The following is a 19511-nucleotide window of genomic DNA, read 5'->3' as shown; positions in this document are numbered from 1 at the left end:
GCTAGTTAAAATTCCCTCAGATGATGTAATCAAGTTCTCATCAGTTGAGAACCTGTACAGAAAATATATCATGTGCATAACAGGAAAAATGAGAAATATGATAAAGTTTTTGTTGGAAGAACAATTTTACCTGACAGAAGGAAGAAAGCCCTTATAAATAATGTTCTTACTAAATTTATGAACTAGTCCTTTTAAAGTGTGATTCCCATAGTACGAACACAGAGCTTTACATAACCAGAAAGAGAGAGATGGTGCCACAAATTGTGCACGAATATATTTCACAAGTTTTACTGATAAAGCAAGTGTACCAATTTCTCACGAGGAAAAAAATATCATAGAGACAAAATTAAAAGAAAAATAACAAATAGTACATCAATAAATTTCAAATCCTTTGCCTTTTAGATATATAGTTTGAGAACCAGATAAATATTCCTATTACCATTCCTCACTTCAGGGAGTCACTAAAAGACTAGCAGTATTTACCTTTTTTCATTTATCTCCAGTCCCATTAAATATATTATTTAATGACCAAATAAACAGAAGTATATTTAAGTTTTGTTGTGATAAATAACTACATAATACACAGGAGTGCCAGGTGTTATAGGGCAGGTGACATATTACAATGTATGCCTTTCACACTGCTCTTAGAATTTTTTAATAGCTCAAATTAAAGGCCCAAGAGAAAATAAATTTAACCTGATTTTTAGTTTTTCTTATTCAAATGCCCTTACTATAGAACCTGTGATACTTGTACAGCAGAAAAATACAGGCCAAACCTCAGTTTTGAAGTTCTGCTATTTACTAAGAAATATTTCAATATACATATATACATATATACATGTATATGTATATACATATATATATGTATATGTATATACATATATATATGTATATGTATATACATGTTATTTGAAATTTCTTTTCCTAGTTATTTATTTTTCCAACTTCTCAGAAATAATCTGTTCTACAAGGCATGACAGCTGACGTGATAGACTGCCTGTTATGCAAAGATATATTTAGACAAATTTTTAAATACATATTTTTTAACCAGCAAGTAACTTGTTCCTTATAGTCAGAGGCAGTGATATCACCACTGAGAACAACTTGTGATTTCAAAAATATTATAATTGTATTCAATTTGTGCTGTTTTCTGATGAATGTAATAATACAAAGTTATGGGTACATGTCTTCCTCATGCACCAAGGCTTCATAAAAATGTTTAATTTTTCATAACATGATAAATTAATTTTAAAGAAAATCAATACTTAATTTTTTGAAGAAATTTCCAGTCCTCCTTTAACCGCTTAGCACCAAAAAATGGAGAGATATTAATAACAACCACTAAAGTTGCTATAATTTTTAGAAAAACATAGCTCATAGGCAGATATTTATCAATATGACTCACTCATGAAAAAATCAAAACATGTACATTAAAATTTCTCCTTATCATTCAAAATGTTTATATTTTTCTCCATTTTCTCTAATATTTTGTCATATATTTTTCCAATTATAAATCTTTCTGTAACATCAATTTGTAGCTCAGATTTTCACCAGAAACCTGAGTAAGCTTTTGCAAACAAATGTAAATTCACTTTATGTATAAGTCCGGATGTTTATCTGCAAGTATCTAAATTCTTACTGGAGGTGGGAGAGGGAAATTTGTACTTATGATAAATCAAAAATTGTCTTATTGATATTGCAGTAGTTGTGCAACGGCCAGACACATTTCATGCTATACTTTATCTACTAGTTTGAAGATACTGACAATTCAAATCACTTTATTTTTTTTATGTATAGCTAAATTTTGACCACATATCATGTATCAATCTCAATAATTAGTTAAAAATAAACACACTTAGAAGCTAAGTTTCCTTGTAACTGAAAGAAAAATTAACAAGAAGGAGCCACTTGACAATTTTCAGGTAAACCATAACAAGTAACATTAACAGAATCACTTATTATTCTTCAATATATATTTTAAGGAGACACAATTATTAAAAAATGAATTGATAATTCCAGGAGTATGAATATTACAAGGATTTAATAACTGAGGCAAAAAAATTCTTACAAATAAATATAGCTCCTCAGATGTACCTGTAATAACGTTAAAACGTTTAAGAATATACAACTAAAATTTTTGTGTCAGTATTGCAAATCAGAAAAAAAAAATCTTTTAATCTAATGATATACTAAACAAAATTGAAACTATATTTCTTTTAAGTACACTTTGACTTTTTTTTTTGGCTATTTGAGCTGCGATTAATCAGATTTTCCTCTTGTGATGGTTTATACATATATTTACCACATCTCCCTGGACTTCTGCCATACCTAACTAATACATCAATAGTGCACTGAAAAAAACGGAAAGCACCTTGACAAGGCTATAGAAAGAAAATGCCACAGAGCAGTGGTCAAGCCGAAGAATTTCACACATGGAGCCAGGTGCAGTAGAAAACTGAAAAAGCTTATGTGATTCTCTGTGCAGCTGCCTCCGTGTTTAAAGCCCTTCTATGAACAAGATTGGTGACTGCAAATGGCTTAGAAAGGAGAAAGGCAGGGGGGGTAGGGAAGAAAGAACAAAAAAGAAAACTATTCATAGAAGAATAAATAGAAGGCATATCTAAATAAATAAATACAAAGTAATGTTAACATAGAAAAAGAAACTGAGAATAAATAAAAAGTTAGGAAGTTTAAACAGGTGAAGCACTAAGCTCAATAGTGTACATAATGGAATATGTAATGAGGTACAGACTAAAGGACAGGATTCAGAGTTTACGTCTTTCTAGTACTATTTTTCCTTGATAATCTGGTGTTCTCCCCCTAAAAACTGGCTGAGTAAGATTTGCTTATTGGTATGAATTTTTTCCAAATCATAAACCTGGAAATAGATGTGCTGTGAATATTTCCTAAATATTACAAAATTGGATGATCATCAATACCCGACTTTACAAGAAAATAAAACAGATGTACTTATTCACCTGAAATGGGTTTAACTTTTAGGAACTATTACAGCTACTTGCTATAAAGTTTACGGTACACAACATCAGTATGAACTGGAGAAAGTCATTAAGTAAATGCATTTCAATTCTCTGCATTTAGGGTTTTATACTTAAAAAGAAAACACTTCAAAATCATTCTTACAATAAAATTAGACATATTAAATCTGATTGCAATTCAGCACACAAAGGTGAGATTACTTCTTAATACAAGTGTGTCATTACAATTCTAAAACAGCAATTATTGTGCTTGGTATGTTGTGGCTGCCCTAGAACTGCCAATGAAATACAAAAATAAATTAATTCTGTAATACTTTTCATGTTTAAGAAAGTAAAGATAGGGGAAAAAATTTTGCCATTGATAAAGAAAAATACAAACTGCCTTGTTTTTTAAAAATGTTTTCCAGAACACAATTTGGCATTTTAATTTTCCTTTTAATGCTTTGACATCTCAAATAATTTGAAAGAAACATTACCAAAATGGCAACATTGAGTCCCTCAGAAATAAAATAGCTACTGGGAAGGCAGGTTGATAAGAATCTATTCCCATCCATCTTCCAAATTTAGCACTTTTTGCAGATGTTTATTCGTTTCTCTTTCTTTGGTTAGGTTATTATAGCTCATTATGTCTGAGGGACTAAACTAATTGAAATGTTCATTGAGACTGGAGTGCTACAGAAAAAAACAAAGCAGGGGTGGGGGAGTGGGAAAAGGATAAATTGCACCCAAGGAAACATGCAGCAGATACTGTTTTAATATTAAACATTTTGTTTTAGAAGTTTAAAAAGGCTAACTTGAATTAGAAACCCTGGAAAATGAATAGGAATGAGCAATTCTAAACGTACAGCTTTTAAAAGATAACAATAAATCATATGCCATATATAGGCCAAAAATGAAAGGGACTTTGTACTCAAATATAAACTTCTGGCAAGATCTGGTTTGTTGTCAGGTTCCCAGACACTAAATAGATGCTCTGTTCACTTAGCGTGAAGGCCCGCAAGGGGCAGGGACCTCCGGGGATTCTTGGCAGTTCTCAAGTCTCATTAGGTCTGCATATTAATGACTTGCAGCAATATAAAGAGACCCTTGAGCAGCCTTTTCCCCCTCCTCTTGCCTGTGTTTCCCAAGGCTAAGGCAGCCTCAGACACAGCACACATTAGCCAAGTGAGAGGCTTGCAGTAACCACTGCTGCCAGGCGACCATGGGGCGGGTACTGCCCTTTGACACACTGTCTCAGCACCATTCAGAGGTCCACCCAGTGTGTTAAGGAATGTGTGCTCTCTAGGACCAAGGTTACCTTGAAAATGAAGACTCTATCACTCTGTGGTTCCATCATTAATCAAAATAAAGCTCAAAATCAAGTGAACAGAGTTGAATCTAGAGATGGCCCAATGATGGAATTTTTTTTCAAGTTACAAAGGTTAATTTGCCTTTCCATTTCTTTACATGTCAGAAAAACACAAAGCTCAATCAAAAAAGAAAAAGTAAAAAAAAAAAAATCAACAAGGACACATCTTAGTTGAAATGCAAATGAAGTGGAAAGAATATCCAACCCTTGTGAAATCATTTTCATTATTATAAGGTATATATTTTATTTTTAAAAGTGTTTTCTTTAAGGATTAGTAAACAGAGTTATCAGCATCCTATAAAACTTAACAGTTAAATTTATATAGAAAAAAAGTAAAGGTAAACAATGTAAAATATATGTATCACATTGCAACCCCATCAGTTGTTATTATTAACCTCATATACAAATATACATGGGGTTCAACTTTTGACATGTCATGGACCCTATCGAAAATATGAGAAAACCTAGGATGCTTGAGAAAATACACATTATCAAATGTTTACTAATGACCTGAAGCCTAAGAACCCAGCATTGGAAATCCTGCTTTCAGCCTATTCATGACTTTTAATCACCTTTCCTACTTTCATTCAATACTCAGTGGCTTGCAAAATGCATTGCTTGTGAAAGGAAGAAATCTGGATTCTAGTTCCCAATCATCCACTTATTCTCTGTGACTTTGTGCAGGTCAATCAATTTCATTCATCTTCAGTTACCTCATCCATAAACAAGCCTAATAATACCTTAATTGACTGAAGACTGAGGCCTGGAGCAGGTGAGAAATCTATAGGTTTTTGTATGCGATATAATTGCACTAAAGAATGTTATATAAGGAAGAAATAGCTCATATTCTATCATATTTCATAACGAATCTCTAGCTTTACCCAAAGGAACACTAAATTTTTATAATCCTCTTTGAATACACAATTATCAACGTAGGATGACACCATTTTCTTGTGGACTTACCAACATCGAACCTACAGAAAATTACCCAGGACATCATTCTTTCTAGATTTACTTTTAACAACAACAACAACAACAAACTATAAAAGTCACCATTGCCCTTTGAACACACTTACCAGCTGACTGGCCGCGGTTGGTGGCATCATGATCACTATCTCCCTGTTCACTGTCTCCATGACCACTGTCCTTAGAGCTTACTATGTCAGCTTCCTGGAATGCAGAACTAGAAGTACAAAAACGTGAATATTAGAATAAAAAAGGTGAAGAAACACAGAAAACATTCTTCTGCCACCACATGGTCACCAATGGTGCTGCAGATTCATAGATGTCTCAATTGGCTTTATTTCTGCAGAAAGGTAGTTTTCATCACCTTAAGCCTAATTCTTTAAAACTGAGCACAGCAGTCAGTTTGAACCTTTTAGGCATGTCACTTTGGTCATTATTCTATGATCAGAGTTATGTATATGTTTATATCATTTTCATAAAAGAAAGTATATATTCACCCGGAATAGGGAGATTATCAGAAGCAGTGTAGGAGTATAAATTGATAAAATATTCAAATATATTCAGTAAGTTGTATATAGATGAAATATACCCATATTTTTAATGTATTGTCTAGGAACCCCAACATAATCGGTATTTACATTCTGATCTAGCTGGAGATGCTTTATACGTCTTCTATTTTAATATTGGATAATACACCTAATTCCTAATTTTAGTAGGTAGTAAATTGTCCACACACCAAGCTAGGGGGGGAAAAAAAGAGTCCATACCTGTTAACTCGGCGAGGTCTGTCAACTAGATAGCTGAGCTCTGCTCGCTGGTGTTTAGTCTAGAAAAAAAATAAATAAATCAAGAGCATTTGAACGCTAAGGGCTTAACTAGTAGTCTTCTTTTGAGGTTAGGAATTGAGTCTAGTTTAAGTAATTGTGTACAGTTTTATGAATTTTCAAGCCGTCCTAAGACCTCACCCTAGGGATTGCTGTTTAAGGGAAGGGCAATACGTAGAGACACTTCAGTCTAGATTTGCAATGAAGGATTAAAAAATTGCAAAAATAAAAAGCCAATTCTAAACGTGTATGTGTGTGTGTGTGTGCGCGCACAATTAAGGAGAGAATGCAAATGACCTCATAGCTAGGGCTCATAAACTATTGTCCCTCATAGAGTCAACCTAGGTACACTCTGCAGTCCTTCTTTCAGTGGCCTAAAAAAGTGTTTAGGTGCATACTGGTTGACACAAGAAAAACAGCACGCTCAATAAGCAAAAAGTTTGGATATTTTATGGAATTATTTTGTTGTTTATTTTCAAAATGTGCTTAAGATACAAATGAGCTATACAAGTATTCATGAAAGTCAATTAATAATATCTAAGACTCAAATAAATAAAATAACCTGCCAAGAAAGGAATCATAATCCCCCCCCCCCAAATTTTTCCCCCTCCAAGCGCCCTCTGCATTCACCTCCCCACCTCCACCATCCACACACCCTTTCTGGTCCAAACTTTCTTGTACATAAATCAACTCTGTTCTCCCCCTCCCTCCCTCCTTCCAACTTTGCCACTCCTCCATCTTTTAAAAAGAAATCGGAATTGACAAGCCAAATTCTTTGAAAAAGAAAGCCAACAGCAGTGATTTGTCAAGAACAGTGGCAAAAGGTGATTTTTCGCTAAAAGATATATTTAAGGTAACAATTGTTTAAGCCTTTCGTTAGTTTACGCTTACAGGGGCTTGTGCCAAAGCAACTTCATTCAAATTCACACTGTGTGGGCGTTGGGCTTCAAGAGCGTCTGTAAATGCTGTCCAGAGCAGAACTGAAGGCTTTTCTGCAACCCGAGTTCAGAGGAAAGGATCTGATAACTTATTCACTAAAACATGCATTCGAGTTTAGACAACTGTGCGAAGTTAAACAATCTATAGCTTACTTTTACACGCGACTGAAAGCATCGATAAACAAAGCAAACAGAATTAACTTTATTAATGCCTGGGACAAACGCAAAGAGAAAAAGACCTTTGCCAGTACCAGAAAGTCCCTCCATCGCAATTCCCTTGCTCCCCCGCGCACTTTTCCCTTTACCCTCAGATTTCTGGAAAGGGAAAGGACTGAGAAGGGGTTAGGATTTTAAAGGAACGATGTCAGAGGGAAGGGGGAGGGTCCAAGGTGGCAAAGCACCAGGGAGGAAATGAAAGTAAACGTGGAGGGGTGGAGAGCAGAAAATTAGAGACAACAGGAAGCTTAGGTTACATACGAAGGGGTAGGATAGCCTCCCCCCAATTCCTGCCCCCACAAAGATACAAATAAGTTAATATCCTAAATATAAATACACAGTGCACCAGAGATACAAGGGCCGGGCTAGAGGAGGCTTTCAGATGGAGGAGATGAGAGATGGTGGTCCTTTCGCTTCAGCCTTACCTCGTTGGACAAAATGCTTCCGTTGGAGATGATGTCGGGCTGCTGGTCTGTGTAGCCGGTGACGATGGCCCCACAGGGGTTGTGCTCAGTGTCCGTACTCCGGGAAGGGCTGCAGGGCTTAAGGAACATCAGGTCGGTCTTGGCGGACTCAGGGGTCAGGCAGACCTGGTAGCAGTAATTCTGGTTGTGGTGGTGGGAGCCGAAGCCCCCGGACTCCTCCACCGGCACTTGGGCCGGGTTACTGGGTACATTAGAGCTTTGCACCAGCATGATGTCCGACTTACTGAGTTTCTTCTTGCGCGCCCGGGCTTGGCGGCCGCAGCATGTCGAACCCCCGCTGCCACAGCAGCAGCAGCAGAGGCAGCAGTCGCTGGCTAGACACGTGTAGATGTTGAGCTTCTTCTCTTTTTGGCAACGCACCGCAAGCACGATCATGGCTAGCAGGAATATGAAGGACACCGAGCCCAGCGCAATGATGAGAATGAGGGTGAGGTCCAGCGAGGTCTCCCCGCCGCCGGAGCGGCTGGGGCGCTGATGCTCCCCTGACCCCCCGCTACCGCCCCCGCCCCCACCCTGGGGCTCCACAGCTCCATCCACCAGCTGCACCACCAGTGTGGCAGTGGAGGACAGGGGCGGCTGCCCGTGGTCGCGCACCTCTATCACCAGCTCGTAAGGCCGCTGGGGGTCGCGCTTGGCCGGCACCCGACGCGCCGTGCGGAGTTCCCCGGTGCGCCAGTCCATGCGGAAGAGGTTCATTTCGTTGCCCCTCACAATGCTGTAGGTGAGTCGGGCGTTCTCGCCATCGTCCGCGTCCACTGCGGCCACGCGGGTCAGCAGGTAACCCGGCTCCGCCGACCGGGGCAGCACCTCGCGCGCTGGAGTCCCGTTGCGCCCAGGTAGGGGCGCCACGATGGCAGGGGCATTGTCGTTCTGATCCACGATGAGGATGTTGACAGTGGCGTTACCAGCCAGAGCCTGGGGGCTGCCGGAGTCCCGAGCTTCCACTTGGAAGCTGAAGTCCTTGAGCTGCTCGTAGTCGAAGGAGCGCAGGGCGTACAAGTAGCCGTTCTCAGAGTTGATGGACACGTAAGTGAAGACGCTCATGCCCTGGATCTGGCACTCGAGGATAGAATAGGCTAGCTGGGCGTTGGCGCCCTCATCGCGGTCTGTGGCGCTCACCGCATAGATGTACGCGCCCGGCACGTTGTTCTCGGTCACATACACGTCGTAGACCGGCTGGCTAAACCGCGGTGCGTTGTCGTTCACATCTGACACTTGTACCTGGATCGACTTACTGGTGGAGAGCGCCGGCTCGCCCCGGTCCCGAGCCACCACTGTTAGGGTGTAGGAGTCTCCAGCCTCTCGGTCCAGGGGGGCCTCGGTCACGATGGTATAGTAGTTCTTGAAGGAAGACTTGAGGCGGAACGGCACATCCCCCAACAGCTCGCACTGCACCTGCCCATTTTCCTCTGAGTCGCGGTCCGTTACGCTGAACAGGGCCACCACCGTACCGGGCGCCGCGCCCTCGCTCACCGCCTCCTTCACAGTGCTGAAGCTGATCTCCGGCGCGTTGTCGTTAGCATCCAGTACTCGCACTAGCACCTTGCAGTGCGCTGGCACGGCGTTGGGGCCCAAGTCCTTGGCTTGTACGTATACTTGGTACACTGGGCTCTCTTCATAGTCTAGCTCGCCGCTCACCTCCAGCCGGCCGGTGCGCGGGGAGAGTCCAAAGAGCTCCCGCGCCCGGGGCGAAATGTGGCTGCTGAAGGAATACACGACTTCGCCATTCTGTCCCTCATCTGGGTCTGTGGCGTTGAGCTGGATTACGAGCGTGCCCGGTGGCGAGTTCTCAGGTAGGGACACAGTGTAGACGGGTTGGTCGAAGGCGGGGACATTGTCGTTGGAGTCCAGCACTCGGATGGTGAGTAGGGCAGTGCCGGTGCGCTGCTGTTGGGGGGGTAGGCCCGCTCCCCCGCCGCCTCCCCCTCCTTCTCCTCCTCCTCCCCCTCCTCCCCCGTCCACCGCGGTCAGCACGTAGCGGTGCACCGCTTGCTGCTCTCGGTCCAGCGGCTTCTCCAGCACCAGCTCGGCGAATCGGTTGCCATCCCCCTGGGTCTGCACGTCCAGGGAGAAGTAGCTGTTGGGGGTTATCTCATAGTCGCGCAAGGAGTTGGTGCCCACGTCTGGGTCGAATGCGCTCTCCAGGGGGAAGCGTGTGCCCGGCGTGGCGCTCTCAGAGATTTCCACGGTCAGGTCCGGCTCTGGGAAGGAGGGGGGGTTGTCATTGATGTCCAGCACTTCGATCTCCACCCGGAACAGCTCGAGGGGGTTCTCCAGGAAGACCTCCAGGTGCAGGACGCAGGAGGGGCTCTGCTTGCAGATTTGCTCGCGGTCGATCTTCTCGTTCACGTACAGCACCCCGGTCTCCAGGTTGAGGTCCAAGTAAGGGGTCCGCGAGTTGGGCACCGTTTGAAACCTGCGAGCTGAAAGTTTTGTAATGTCCAAGCCCAGATCTTCAGCGATATTCCCCACGAAAGTGCCATGTTCCTGCTCCTCCTGCACTGTGTAGTGAAGCTGGGAAAAGACTCCTTCCACCATCCAGAGCAAGGCAAAGAATAATAGCACAATCATCTCCAAAGGGAAAGGAAGCAGCTTCCCGCAGCCAGCCAGCCACCCAATCACCTCCCCCACCACCACGAAAAAAAAATCTTAAAAAAAAAAAAAAACAAATAAAAGTGAGCTATGTGGGGGGCTCCTGTGGCTTTCTGTCCTTAAAAATCTTATTCCTTTTGCTTCATTTTAGGACTTCCCCCAATTCAGCCTCATTTTTCAATCTTAGCGCAGGAAGGGTGACAGGCGTCCCCTTTCCTCATCTGTAATCTTCCCACTGACCAATTAATAAAATAATAATACAATAGTCAGCGTCCTTTATTCCGACAGTCTTGGCGCAACGCGGCGCTGGCAAATCCCAAGGAGGAAATTTCGATATTTCAAGACTGTCCTCGGTTTGTCTTCTTGCTGATGGGAGGAGAAGGAGGAGGAGGAGAAAGAGGAGGAGGAGAAGGAGGAGGAGGTAGAAGAAGAGGAGGAGGAGGAGGAGGAGGAAGATGAAGAGGAAGAGGAGAAGGAAGAGGAGATGCTGCTGGCACCGCTGAACATGCCTCAATGTCAACGGCTGGCAAATGCAAAAGGGCTTAAAAACAGCAAGAGAATTTTGTGCCGGAAAAACATAGAACGGCTCTGCAGCATAAAACTTTCATTCTCTTCATTTCTCCGGATGGATGTTCTTCTTGGCATTTTCTCCTCTTTCGCTCTATTTGTATTTTTTGGTTTTCATAGTTTGGTTTCTCTCTGTCCTCATCTCCACCATCATTTGCCTCTCTATAAGTGTGATGAGCAGTTTCTTTCCTGCTGTTTTCTTCCCAAGCCTCTTTCCCTCTAACCTGTCTCTCTTCCTTCCAGTCTTTCCCTCCTCCTGCTTCAGCCTTAGAGCCTGTGATCTCGGCTGGCAGTTTCTGAGCTCCGAGCGCTCCGCTTTTCTGTTTTTGCGCAGCGCCCTCATTCTGCCAACCAATCGCTGAGGAGCACCACCCACTGAGCCACCGCTAATTGGCTAATCTGGCTGTCAAGCAGGTACGTCACTGGGCAGCCGGGAGGGGCGGGATGGAACCCAAGTCCGGGCGGGCTGCCGGGGTGAGTGTGAGTGTGAGAGTGAGAACAGCCCCGCAGGTCCCGAGGCGCTGGCTGGGGACTCTGCCGCGGAAAGTTCCCAGTCCCCAGTCGCAGGTAATGGAGAGGGAATAGAGAGGTTCCCCTGTTTGCATCAGCAAATGAGAAAACATAATAGCAACAGCAGCGGTATCCTCTCTCCGGAGCGGGGTTTCCAATGACGCTAACATTCTTTTTTCTTTAAGGTATTTTCCTTTACTACTGATCGTGGAAATAAATCACCGGAAAGGGGTAAAGTTGCAGAGGTGCCACTAACTGTAGGGGTTACCTAATTAAGGGACTCTGGCAGATATTGGCTGGACATTTTTAAAAGAAGAGATATAATACGGATTCTGTAAAACTAAGCGTGAGGGACTGAAGGATATTGTGTGGAAAGGAGTGAAGCAGTTGGAGTGTGGGGCGGAGGTGGGTCCTGAAAAGCCGAGGGATTCACGCCAGGAGATGTGGGCTGGCAGCTACTATAGATGTGCAGACGCGTTAGACTTGCCTCTTCCCTCTCTCAGTGTATATCCACAACATTCTTACCAAATAGATTAATTCCCTTGGGGACCTAGCTGTAACTGCGAGCGCTTTGATCAATGAGGAGTTTCATTTGAGCACCGCCTTCAAGCACGCCAGCCTAACGTCCGACTCGCTGGCATGGGAGCATCGCTGGGCGCTGCAAGGCGCCTCGGATATCCCTGCGCCTCACTCGGCCAAGTGCTATGCTGCGGCGGCGCGCTCAGGCTATTTTCTGCTTTTTCTGACATTTGGAGATCCCTCTCCCCGCCCCCATGCTAAACTGGGGCACCGACTGTTGCCCAGTTTGAGGCAAGACCGCTGGATGACAACAGCGGGGCGGCCGAAAACACCCGCAGGGGTGAGGGTGGGTAGGTGGTCAGGGGCCGAGCACATGCGGCGCCGGAGTCTGTGCCGCTGCGGCTATCAGCGAACGCGCTTGCACCCTTAACGGTGCTCGCATCCATCCTCCTTGGCCCGGCGCACAGGTCTGTGCAAGCCCCAACGGAGCCCCGAACCACACACCCCGATTTCGAAGGATGCGCTTGAAGAGCTCTGAGTGCCCACTGCCGTGACGCGGGGGCAAAGCGTCGCATCCATGCATCCAGTCCTTGTGAAGTTAAAATACAGCGCGAACTCTTCAATGTTAGAGAGTGGAATGAATGTCAATTCTCCAAGAAAAAGATTTTTAAAGGCGTATTTTGTATATTAATTACTGGGCTGTAGGGGGTTGTTTATTCACGAAAGCTGCGCCTGTTCAGTTTTCTTCTTATGCCACAATATAGAATGGTCCCCTGCGGCTTCCTGGTAATGAATGACCCGAGAGTAACACCGTCACAACCTGCGAGAAAAGGAGAGCCCTTTCCCCAACCCCGAGGTACGTTGACATTTCTTCGTGGCAGGGAATTAAGGAGAGCGAGTGTCCACGGGAGTGATTACAGACTGAGGCATGGCTCTGTGAATCCCGCGAGTGCGTGTCTAGTGCCCTGGCGCCCCCACCCTTGGCTCTTTCATGGAGATGGGTCCTGCCTTTGAATGGTTAGAAGGAAAGGATGCCAGCAAAAATGGCTAATCCTTTTTCAGCTGCAGTAAATTGACTACTGGCCATAGCCAAGAGAAAACCGCTGCAGTTAAAATGATTTTAGCATCACGTCTACTGCTGAGAATGGAGTGGCAGTTTATAAAAAGGACCTGTGGATCAATGAAAAGGAGATTATAGTGTATCTGAATATTAATAACGGCATTGCATCTGTACTTTCTACCCCTCCCCCCCCTTTTTCTTTAGATCTGCAGGATTGAAATGAATTGAGCTCTTCCAGCTGACTCATCAGAATCCTGGACCATTTTTTTAAATGACGGTAATTTTCCAATGTTTTCATTTATACGTTTGGAAACACTTGTATGTGCGCGCGTGTGCACGCGTGTTTGTGTGTGAGAGACATGTGGCTGAATGACAATGCAGATCCAGAAATTGGGGAAGAGGTTTTGTGTTTTCAAAATGTAGATGAAGTTTGAGCCGACTTGAGGCGTTCGCTGAGAGCCACAGAGCTTCCAGAGGTGGAGATGAGAACGTGGAGAGATGGCCAGATTTGCCTGTAAATAATCACTACATCCACTGTAACACTTGAGCTGCAATTTTTTTTTTTTTTTTTTTTTGGTAGCAGTTGTGTTTGAGCCGGGAACTCTCTCTGCAAACGTGGGTTACAGGCGTCTCCTAGCGGCGAAAGCAGCATAGGACAAGCCAGAGAATTTTGCTTCGGAGCTTTCTGGTTCGGCAGGGTTCGCCTGTTGGGGGCTCTGCAGGATTTCTTGGGTGGCGAAGGCCTGTGTCCGCGCCGGCGACACCGGCCAGGGTCTTCTAGAGGTCTCGTCTCTCTGACTTCTGGTCTCTAAGGCTGCCTGGGACCCTCGGGGTGACGACGGGGTCTTCTGCCAGGGGGAACAGACCCGAGCCAGGCCTTCATCCTCGCTCTGGGTAGCTCCAGCCAAAGGCAACTGAGAGAGCATTTTGTTCAGGGCAAGATTCAGATACTGGCATTAGTAGCCTTCCCTGCCTCCTTACCCTGAAACCATTATATAGCCCCAGCCCGTCACCCACAAAACAAAAGCCTTTTAAAAATGCCTCTTAATTCCTTTTCCTTTTACATTCCCTTCGGTGAACCCCGGAATTTAGTGAGGCCATGATTACGTAAAGGGCCTCGGTAGTGGGGTTCACGACCTCCTTGAAGTGCCGAGTATCCTGTGATACTGCATCCCTCTCTCCCTCCTCACGCTATTACTGCGCCGGGAGGGAAACAGCAACACCTAGCGAAGACAACCTTACCCCCTACGCCCAACACCCCCTCGGGGGAGCCAACCATCTGGGTCAAAACAAATTGCATCCTAAATCAGAACGGGAAAGTAGTTATTATTATTTCGAGGGATGTATCAAAATCACTTTTCGTAAAAGCCCTGGTTGGTGTATGAGAATGATAATGCGCACTCATGTATTTCATTGGCCTCTAAGTACAGCAGAAATTGGGGGGCGCTAAAGATCCCACAAATGCATTTTATATGCAAGGTTACAAACCTTGAAACTAGGTAACAGGGTTGCCTTCTTCTCTACCCTTTTCTGGAAAAGGCGGGAGGGAAGCAAGTTTGTTAACCAGCGTTTGGATAAATGAGTGTTTGCAGTGATTTAACTTGACTTGAAAGCAATTTGTTTCTAAATCCTCTTATTATTGCAGTGTGCCCAGAGCTTTGAGAGATTTTTTTTTTTATATAAAGAAATGGAAGAAAAAAAATTTAAATTGTCAATAAGAAGTCTTTCAAACACCAGACCCAGCCAGGATTGAGCTAGATGGTTCCTGGCATTTGTCATTCCCAGCAAGGAGAGTGCAGAGAGCAAACTCAGAGGACCTGGACCCTACAGCATCTCTTATGGGTATCCTTGAAATAGGTTTATTTGTAGCAGTGTAACTTAAGAGGTGGGAAGGCAAGGCTTTGGAGACAAAGCCACAGACATTGTGTTAATTTGTGTTCAGTTACTGTGGAGAGAGAATCTTGACTAGAGTTTCTAGAAAAGATTTATAGCATATGCTATTACAAGGGTTTAGGTAACTCTTTAGATACTGTGTTGTAATGTTCTGAACTCAACAGAGAACAAACCAGTCCATGTTTTGGGGACTGGGAATACTAGATATACCATTACAGCATTACTTGATATTCAAAGTAGAAATGTTCTTCTCCATTTTGTTTAACCTAATTAATATTGGTGTGGCTTCACATTTCAGTGTCTTTCCAGTTATCAGACAGGGCCAGCATTTTGTTAAACTCTAAACAGTGAATTAAAAGCACTGATGAGCTGAAGCAGCCCTCTAATGCAAAATGACAAATTGCACTTAAGCAATACATGAAGAAGAAAATGATTTATGGATTTTTACAATGGTCTGAGCAAATGAAAGCAACATGAATTATACATCCTAATGCTCACGATATCATTTTCTAATAATACTGTTTCAGTTCAGATGCTACACTCTCATCCTTTCTATAAGAGATATTGATCAATAAGAGGTCCAGGAATATTTTTAAATTAGGCAATGGTGTCTGATATGGGTTCCAAATGTATATATTTCTCCTGAGTATGGTGGGAGGGGTGAACATTGAACATACTAACATTCTAGTCAGCTCCTTCACATATTTTGTCTCTGGGTGATAAATAGCCCTTTGGAAACTTATGTTTTGTTCCACACCTTCTTCTAGAATGCAAAGAAATAGATCTAATTTAGAATGACAATCTTTATTACATCATGACCTCTTTCTCTGAAAATCAAAATGCATAATCCCACCTTACCTTTTCCTTTCATTGCTTTTGATATTGAAAAATCTGATTTTTCCAAAATGTCTCTTACCTTCTTCATTTTTGTTTCATCCTATTTTCCCCGAAAATTGTTTAATTCCTTAGTGTGTTAAAGACACACCTGAGTTAGTAAAAAGGTTATATACCTTAGTTTTATTTTGGTCTTAGTAGACAGAATAGATCTTATGGTTGTCTTAAATTACAGAAAAAAAAAATCAGGTAAAATTTTATGTGGTGCTTGTTTTTTGAGTCTGGAAAAAAAAAAGTCTAGTTACCTCTGTGTTACGATGAGCGACTACTCCTAGCACTTTTATTTAACCATTTGTGGCTTATATAAGTATTTTAGGGCATGGGTAAAATTTTAAGTGAAGACCGTGTCTTTGCTGTGTTACATACCCAACCACAGGAAACTTCTAATTACCCAGAGGCCTCCAGAACCACATTATTAGGCTTAATCTTAATTATCCAGGTTTATAAAAAAAAAGAAAAAGAAAAAAATTGAATCACAGCTTCTGCTTTTGACAGCATTAATAATCACTCTTACTGAAAGTTTACTGAAATCAATGAAGTGATTAGGATTGTAAATAAGAACTACAAGACATCACATTTAAAAAGCAAGCTGCTTTGCTAATATAAGTGATGTGTGGGTTTTACTGATGGGGCCCAATGGTAGAAATGAAGGTTTAAACATTAAGATTGATTCAGAACAATTTCAAAAATTAATTGCAAGCCCTGGTTAAGTTTATATAAGTAAGAAAAAAGGTGTTTAGAATTCTGTGTGTCCCCCCCCCCCCCCAGTGTGTTTGCTGCTTATTTGACAATGATACAGTCAGCATAATGCTAGTGTTTGTCTGGTAAGTATAAATTGTTTTCTTAAGGGGAAGTCCCTTGAGTTTATAAATACAAAATGAGCTTATCCAAGTTGTGATTAGGGTTACAAGCCATAGCATTATTTTCTGAAGAGTTTGAAAATGTTATTGGAGACAGACACCATGCAAAGAATATCAAACATAACTTGAGAATTACATTAGTAATTAGTAATTGGAGTTACAATAGTAAACAGTAGACACTTGAATAAAAAATTATCTATTCCAGTTTGACTGCCTGCCTACTTAGTATAGCTCTTTATATTAGAAACTTGATTTTCATGATGTCTTATTTCAATGGGCCTGGCAATGCTACACTGTAAAATGCTTTATTTTATTACAGTTTTTTGGGGCTTTTTAGGTGAAACTGACTAATGACCTTTAAACAGCCAATGTATTCCAAGCATGCTTACATAAGTTATCATATCCCTGCCCATGTCTATAAATATTACCATTTCAATATTACAGGTAAAGATACTAAGGATGTTCAGAATTTAAATAACTCGTCAAATTAATACAAAATTCACATCCAGGCCTTTTGATGCTCATGTCGAGGCTCACTTTCCTACACCATGATGTTTTTCTAGTTTGAGTTAGATTTATTTAAGAAGTAAAACAAACAAAAAAATGAGCTAATTTAGAGGTCGGGTTCATCCAGATTTTGTATGGACCGCAGTATTGGTCAAAATGGCTAGTACATTGAGTTGAGCTGTTGGGAAATTCATAAATGAATTTAAGGAGGTGGTGTGTGTGTGTGTGTGTGTGTGTGTGTGTGTGTATTTTCAGGAAACCCAAGCTTGAATATGTTTTCTTACAAGAGTGAATGGTTTATAGCAGCCATCTCTTTCTCATGCAGAAGTGCCTGACATGGGAATTGTAGGTTTTAATGACTAAAAATGGAAATTGATAAAGCAAATGTGTCCAAAAGGAAGGCATCTCTGCCTCATCCAGTCCTGAAAAATACAATGTTGATCAATGGTCCCGGCAGTATTGCGTTAGTTTATTAGAGTTTGTTAAAAGCTAGAAAAAACCCAAGAAGTATATCAGTTTTTTCCAATGCAAATATTAGTGTTTATTTTGTATATTTTTCTGAACTGGTCTTTCATTTAAAAGGAGAACTGTTTCTTTTAGCAAAATATCACTTTATACTAATTTCTTCAGTGTTGCTCAGAAAAGATTGTTTTAACTTGAAATTTCAAAGTTAAACAAATTTATTTGACAATTTTGTGCCAGCAGAAAATGGAAGGAAACAACTTTAAAACAATTTTAATATGGAAAGAAATAATCAAAGGAAGATGATATGGGATCTTATTTACCTACTGTAAGTAAAATATGTACTATTATTTTGATAATAAGTATTGACAGAGGAAATATCATATTTCTTTTAGAAGTGTACCCAGTCATTCAGAGTATGTGCAATGTAGGCTCTGCAGGGTAAGTTCTATATCTTAGTCATTTTTAAAGGTACCCAACTGTGGAAGGCAATGATGTAGTAAATTATGAAGAACATAAACTTGAGAATTAAGCCAAATTGGGCTCAAATCACTGCTTCTCAAAATATTTGAACTTGGACACATTACTTAACTCCTTTGAAACTCTGTCAAAGTGTATCAAACATGCTGAACATCTGTTAAAATATGATGATATATATTGACCTTGTAGAGTCATTGTGAGGCTTAACTAAAATGTTCTATGTAAAATTCTAGGCCCATAGTAGACTCTCAATAAATGTTGAATATTATTATAACAAGATGTTTTGAATGAAGTGTCCTTATTGAGATACTTATTGAGAATAATTGGCTTTGATTCCTAATGATTTTATTTCCTTCGTGAAACAGAAACTAAAGTATTTACTTTGAGGTGCAAAAACAATTCCACATTGTTTCTATTTTGCAGGAAATTATAATTTTGAAGATTGGATGCAAATAATAAATGAAGAAGACTAAACTAACAATACTTTAATTAGGCACCAAGACATAAAAATCAATAATGACCTTTTTTCATAGTTGTGTTTTATTTTAAAACTTTTATTTGTTTTCTTCCAGATAAGTTTAAATTTTATATTAGTTTTTAATTTATATGATAATACTGATATGTAGATAGATTTAAAAAATCATTTTGATAAGAACATGCTCTTTCATTGTAAAAATTTGTTTTTCTTACTTCTGTATTTATCAAAATTTTAGGATTAAAGTACATTGATTTGATAGATTCACTTATTTTTCTTCCAGTTCCTTGATGTAAAGCTTTAATACCTACTACTCTATTCATGATGATGAGTACCAAAATTCTCAAAATTAAAAACAAATTAGTGTAAATCAGTTACTTAAGATAGAATGAGTTTATTAGAATGACCAATTCTGAGTCTCAAGCCTCAATTGTATTTAACTTTCTCCTCAGCACCCTTCTCCTTGTAATTTTTCTGCTCAATATTGCTGTTATTAATATTCTTTTCAGTAGGTTCTTATAACTTTAAAAGCAAAAACATGCATGGGTGCTTATGTGATAGGAGCACAGTCATCTGAAAGGATAGAAAAAAATGTAAATCATGGGTATATTTTTTTAAGGATTCATACTCAATTTGATATATAAATAATATACATCAAAAGGTTTTAATAACTTAATTGAACAGTATGAAAAAAACCCTGTTAAAACATGTAATGACTATGACAACCAAGTGCATAAAGAGTAAAGGAAAGACTAGAATAACACCAATTAGTTAAACAAAGATTCCCAGAAGAGGGCAGTTTTTGTTATGATTGATTTATTTTTGAGAGAGAGAGAGCGAGAACGCAGGAATGGGGGGGGAAAGGGCAGAGGGAGAGAGAGAATTTCAAGCAGACTCTGCGCTGAGCACAGAGCCTGAC

General features: G+C 41.1%; 1 protein-coding gene and 1 long non-coding RNA gene across 2 annotated transcripts in view; one reads left to right on the top strand and one right to left on the bottom strand.

Moving 5' to 3' along the window:
• PCDH10 (protocadherin 10) overlaps positions 1 to 11213 on the bottom strand; it is a 47240-nt gene extending 36027 nt beyond the window's left edge. Inside the window, exons 1-3 of the mRNA XM_045798974.2 lie at positions 7714 to 11213; positions 6078 to 6136; positions 5421 to 5527 (exon numbers count right to left, since the gene is read on the bottom strand). Of these exons, the coding sequence (XP_045654930.1) occupies positions 5421 to 5527; positions 6078 to 6136; positions 7714 to 10344 (2797 nt within the window). The 5' untranslated portion in view covers positions 10345 to 11213. The remainder of the gene's footprint in view (positions 1 to 5420; positions 5528 to 6077; positions 6137 to 7713) is intronic.
• Positions 11214 to 12614: 1401 nt separating this feature from the next.
• On the top strand, positions 12615 to 18362 carry LOC148109068 (uncharacterized). The gene is made up of 3 exons (XR_015726433.1): positions 12615 to 12817; positions 13226 to 13298; positions 17881 to 18362. It is a non-coding gene; the product is annotated as an uncharacterized LOC148109068 (long non-coding RNA).
• The last annotated feature ends 1149 nt before the right edge of the window (positions 18363 to 19511 follow it).

This window comes from Ursus americanus, chromosome 13, assembly GCF_024610735.1.
Source record: "Ursus americanus isolate L20-20 chromosome 13, mUrsAme1.1.p, whole genome shotgun sequence".
In the NCBI taxonomy this organism is placed as follows: Eukaryota; Metazoa; Chordata; class Mammalia; order Carnivora; family Ursidae; genus Ursus; species Ursus americanus.
This window is presented reverse-complemented; position numbering and strand designations above follow the sequence as displayed.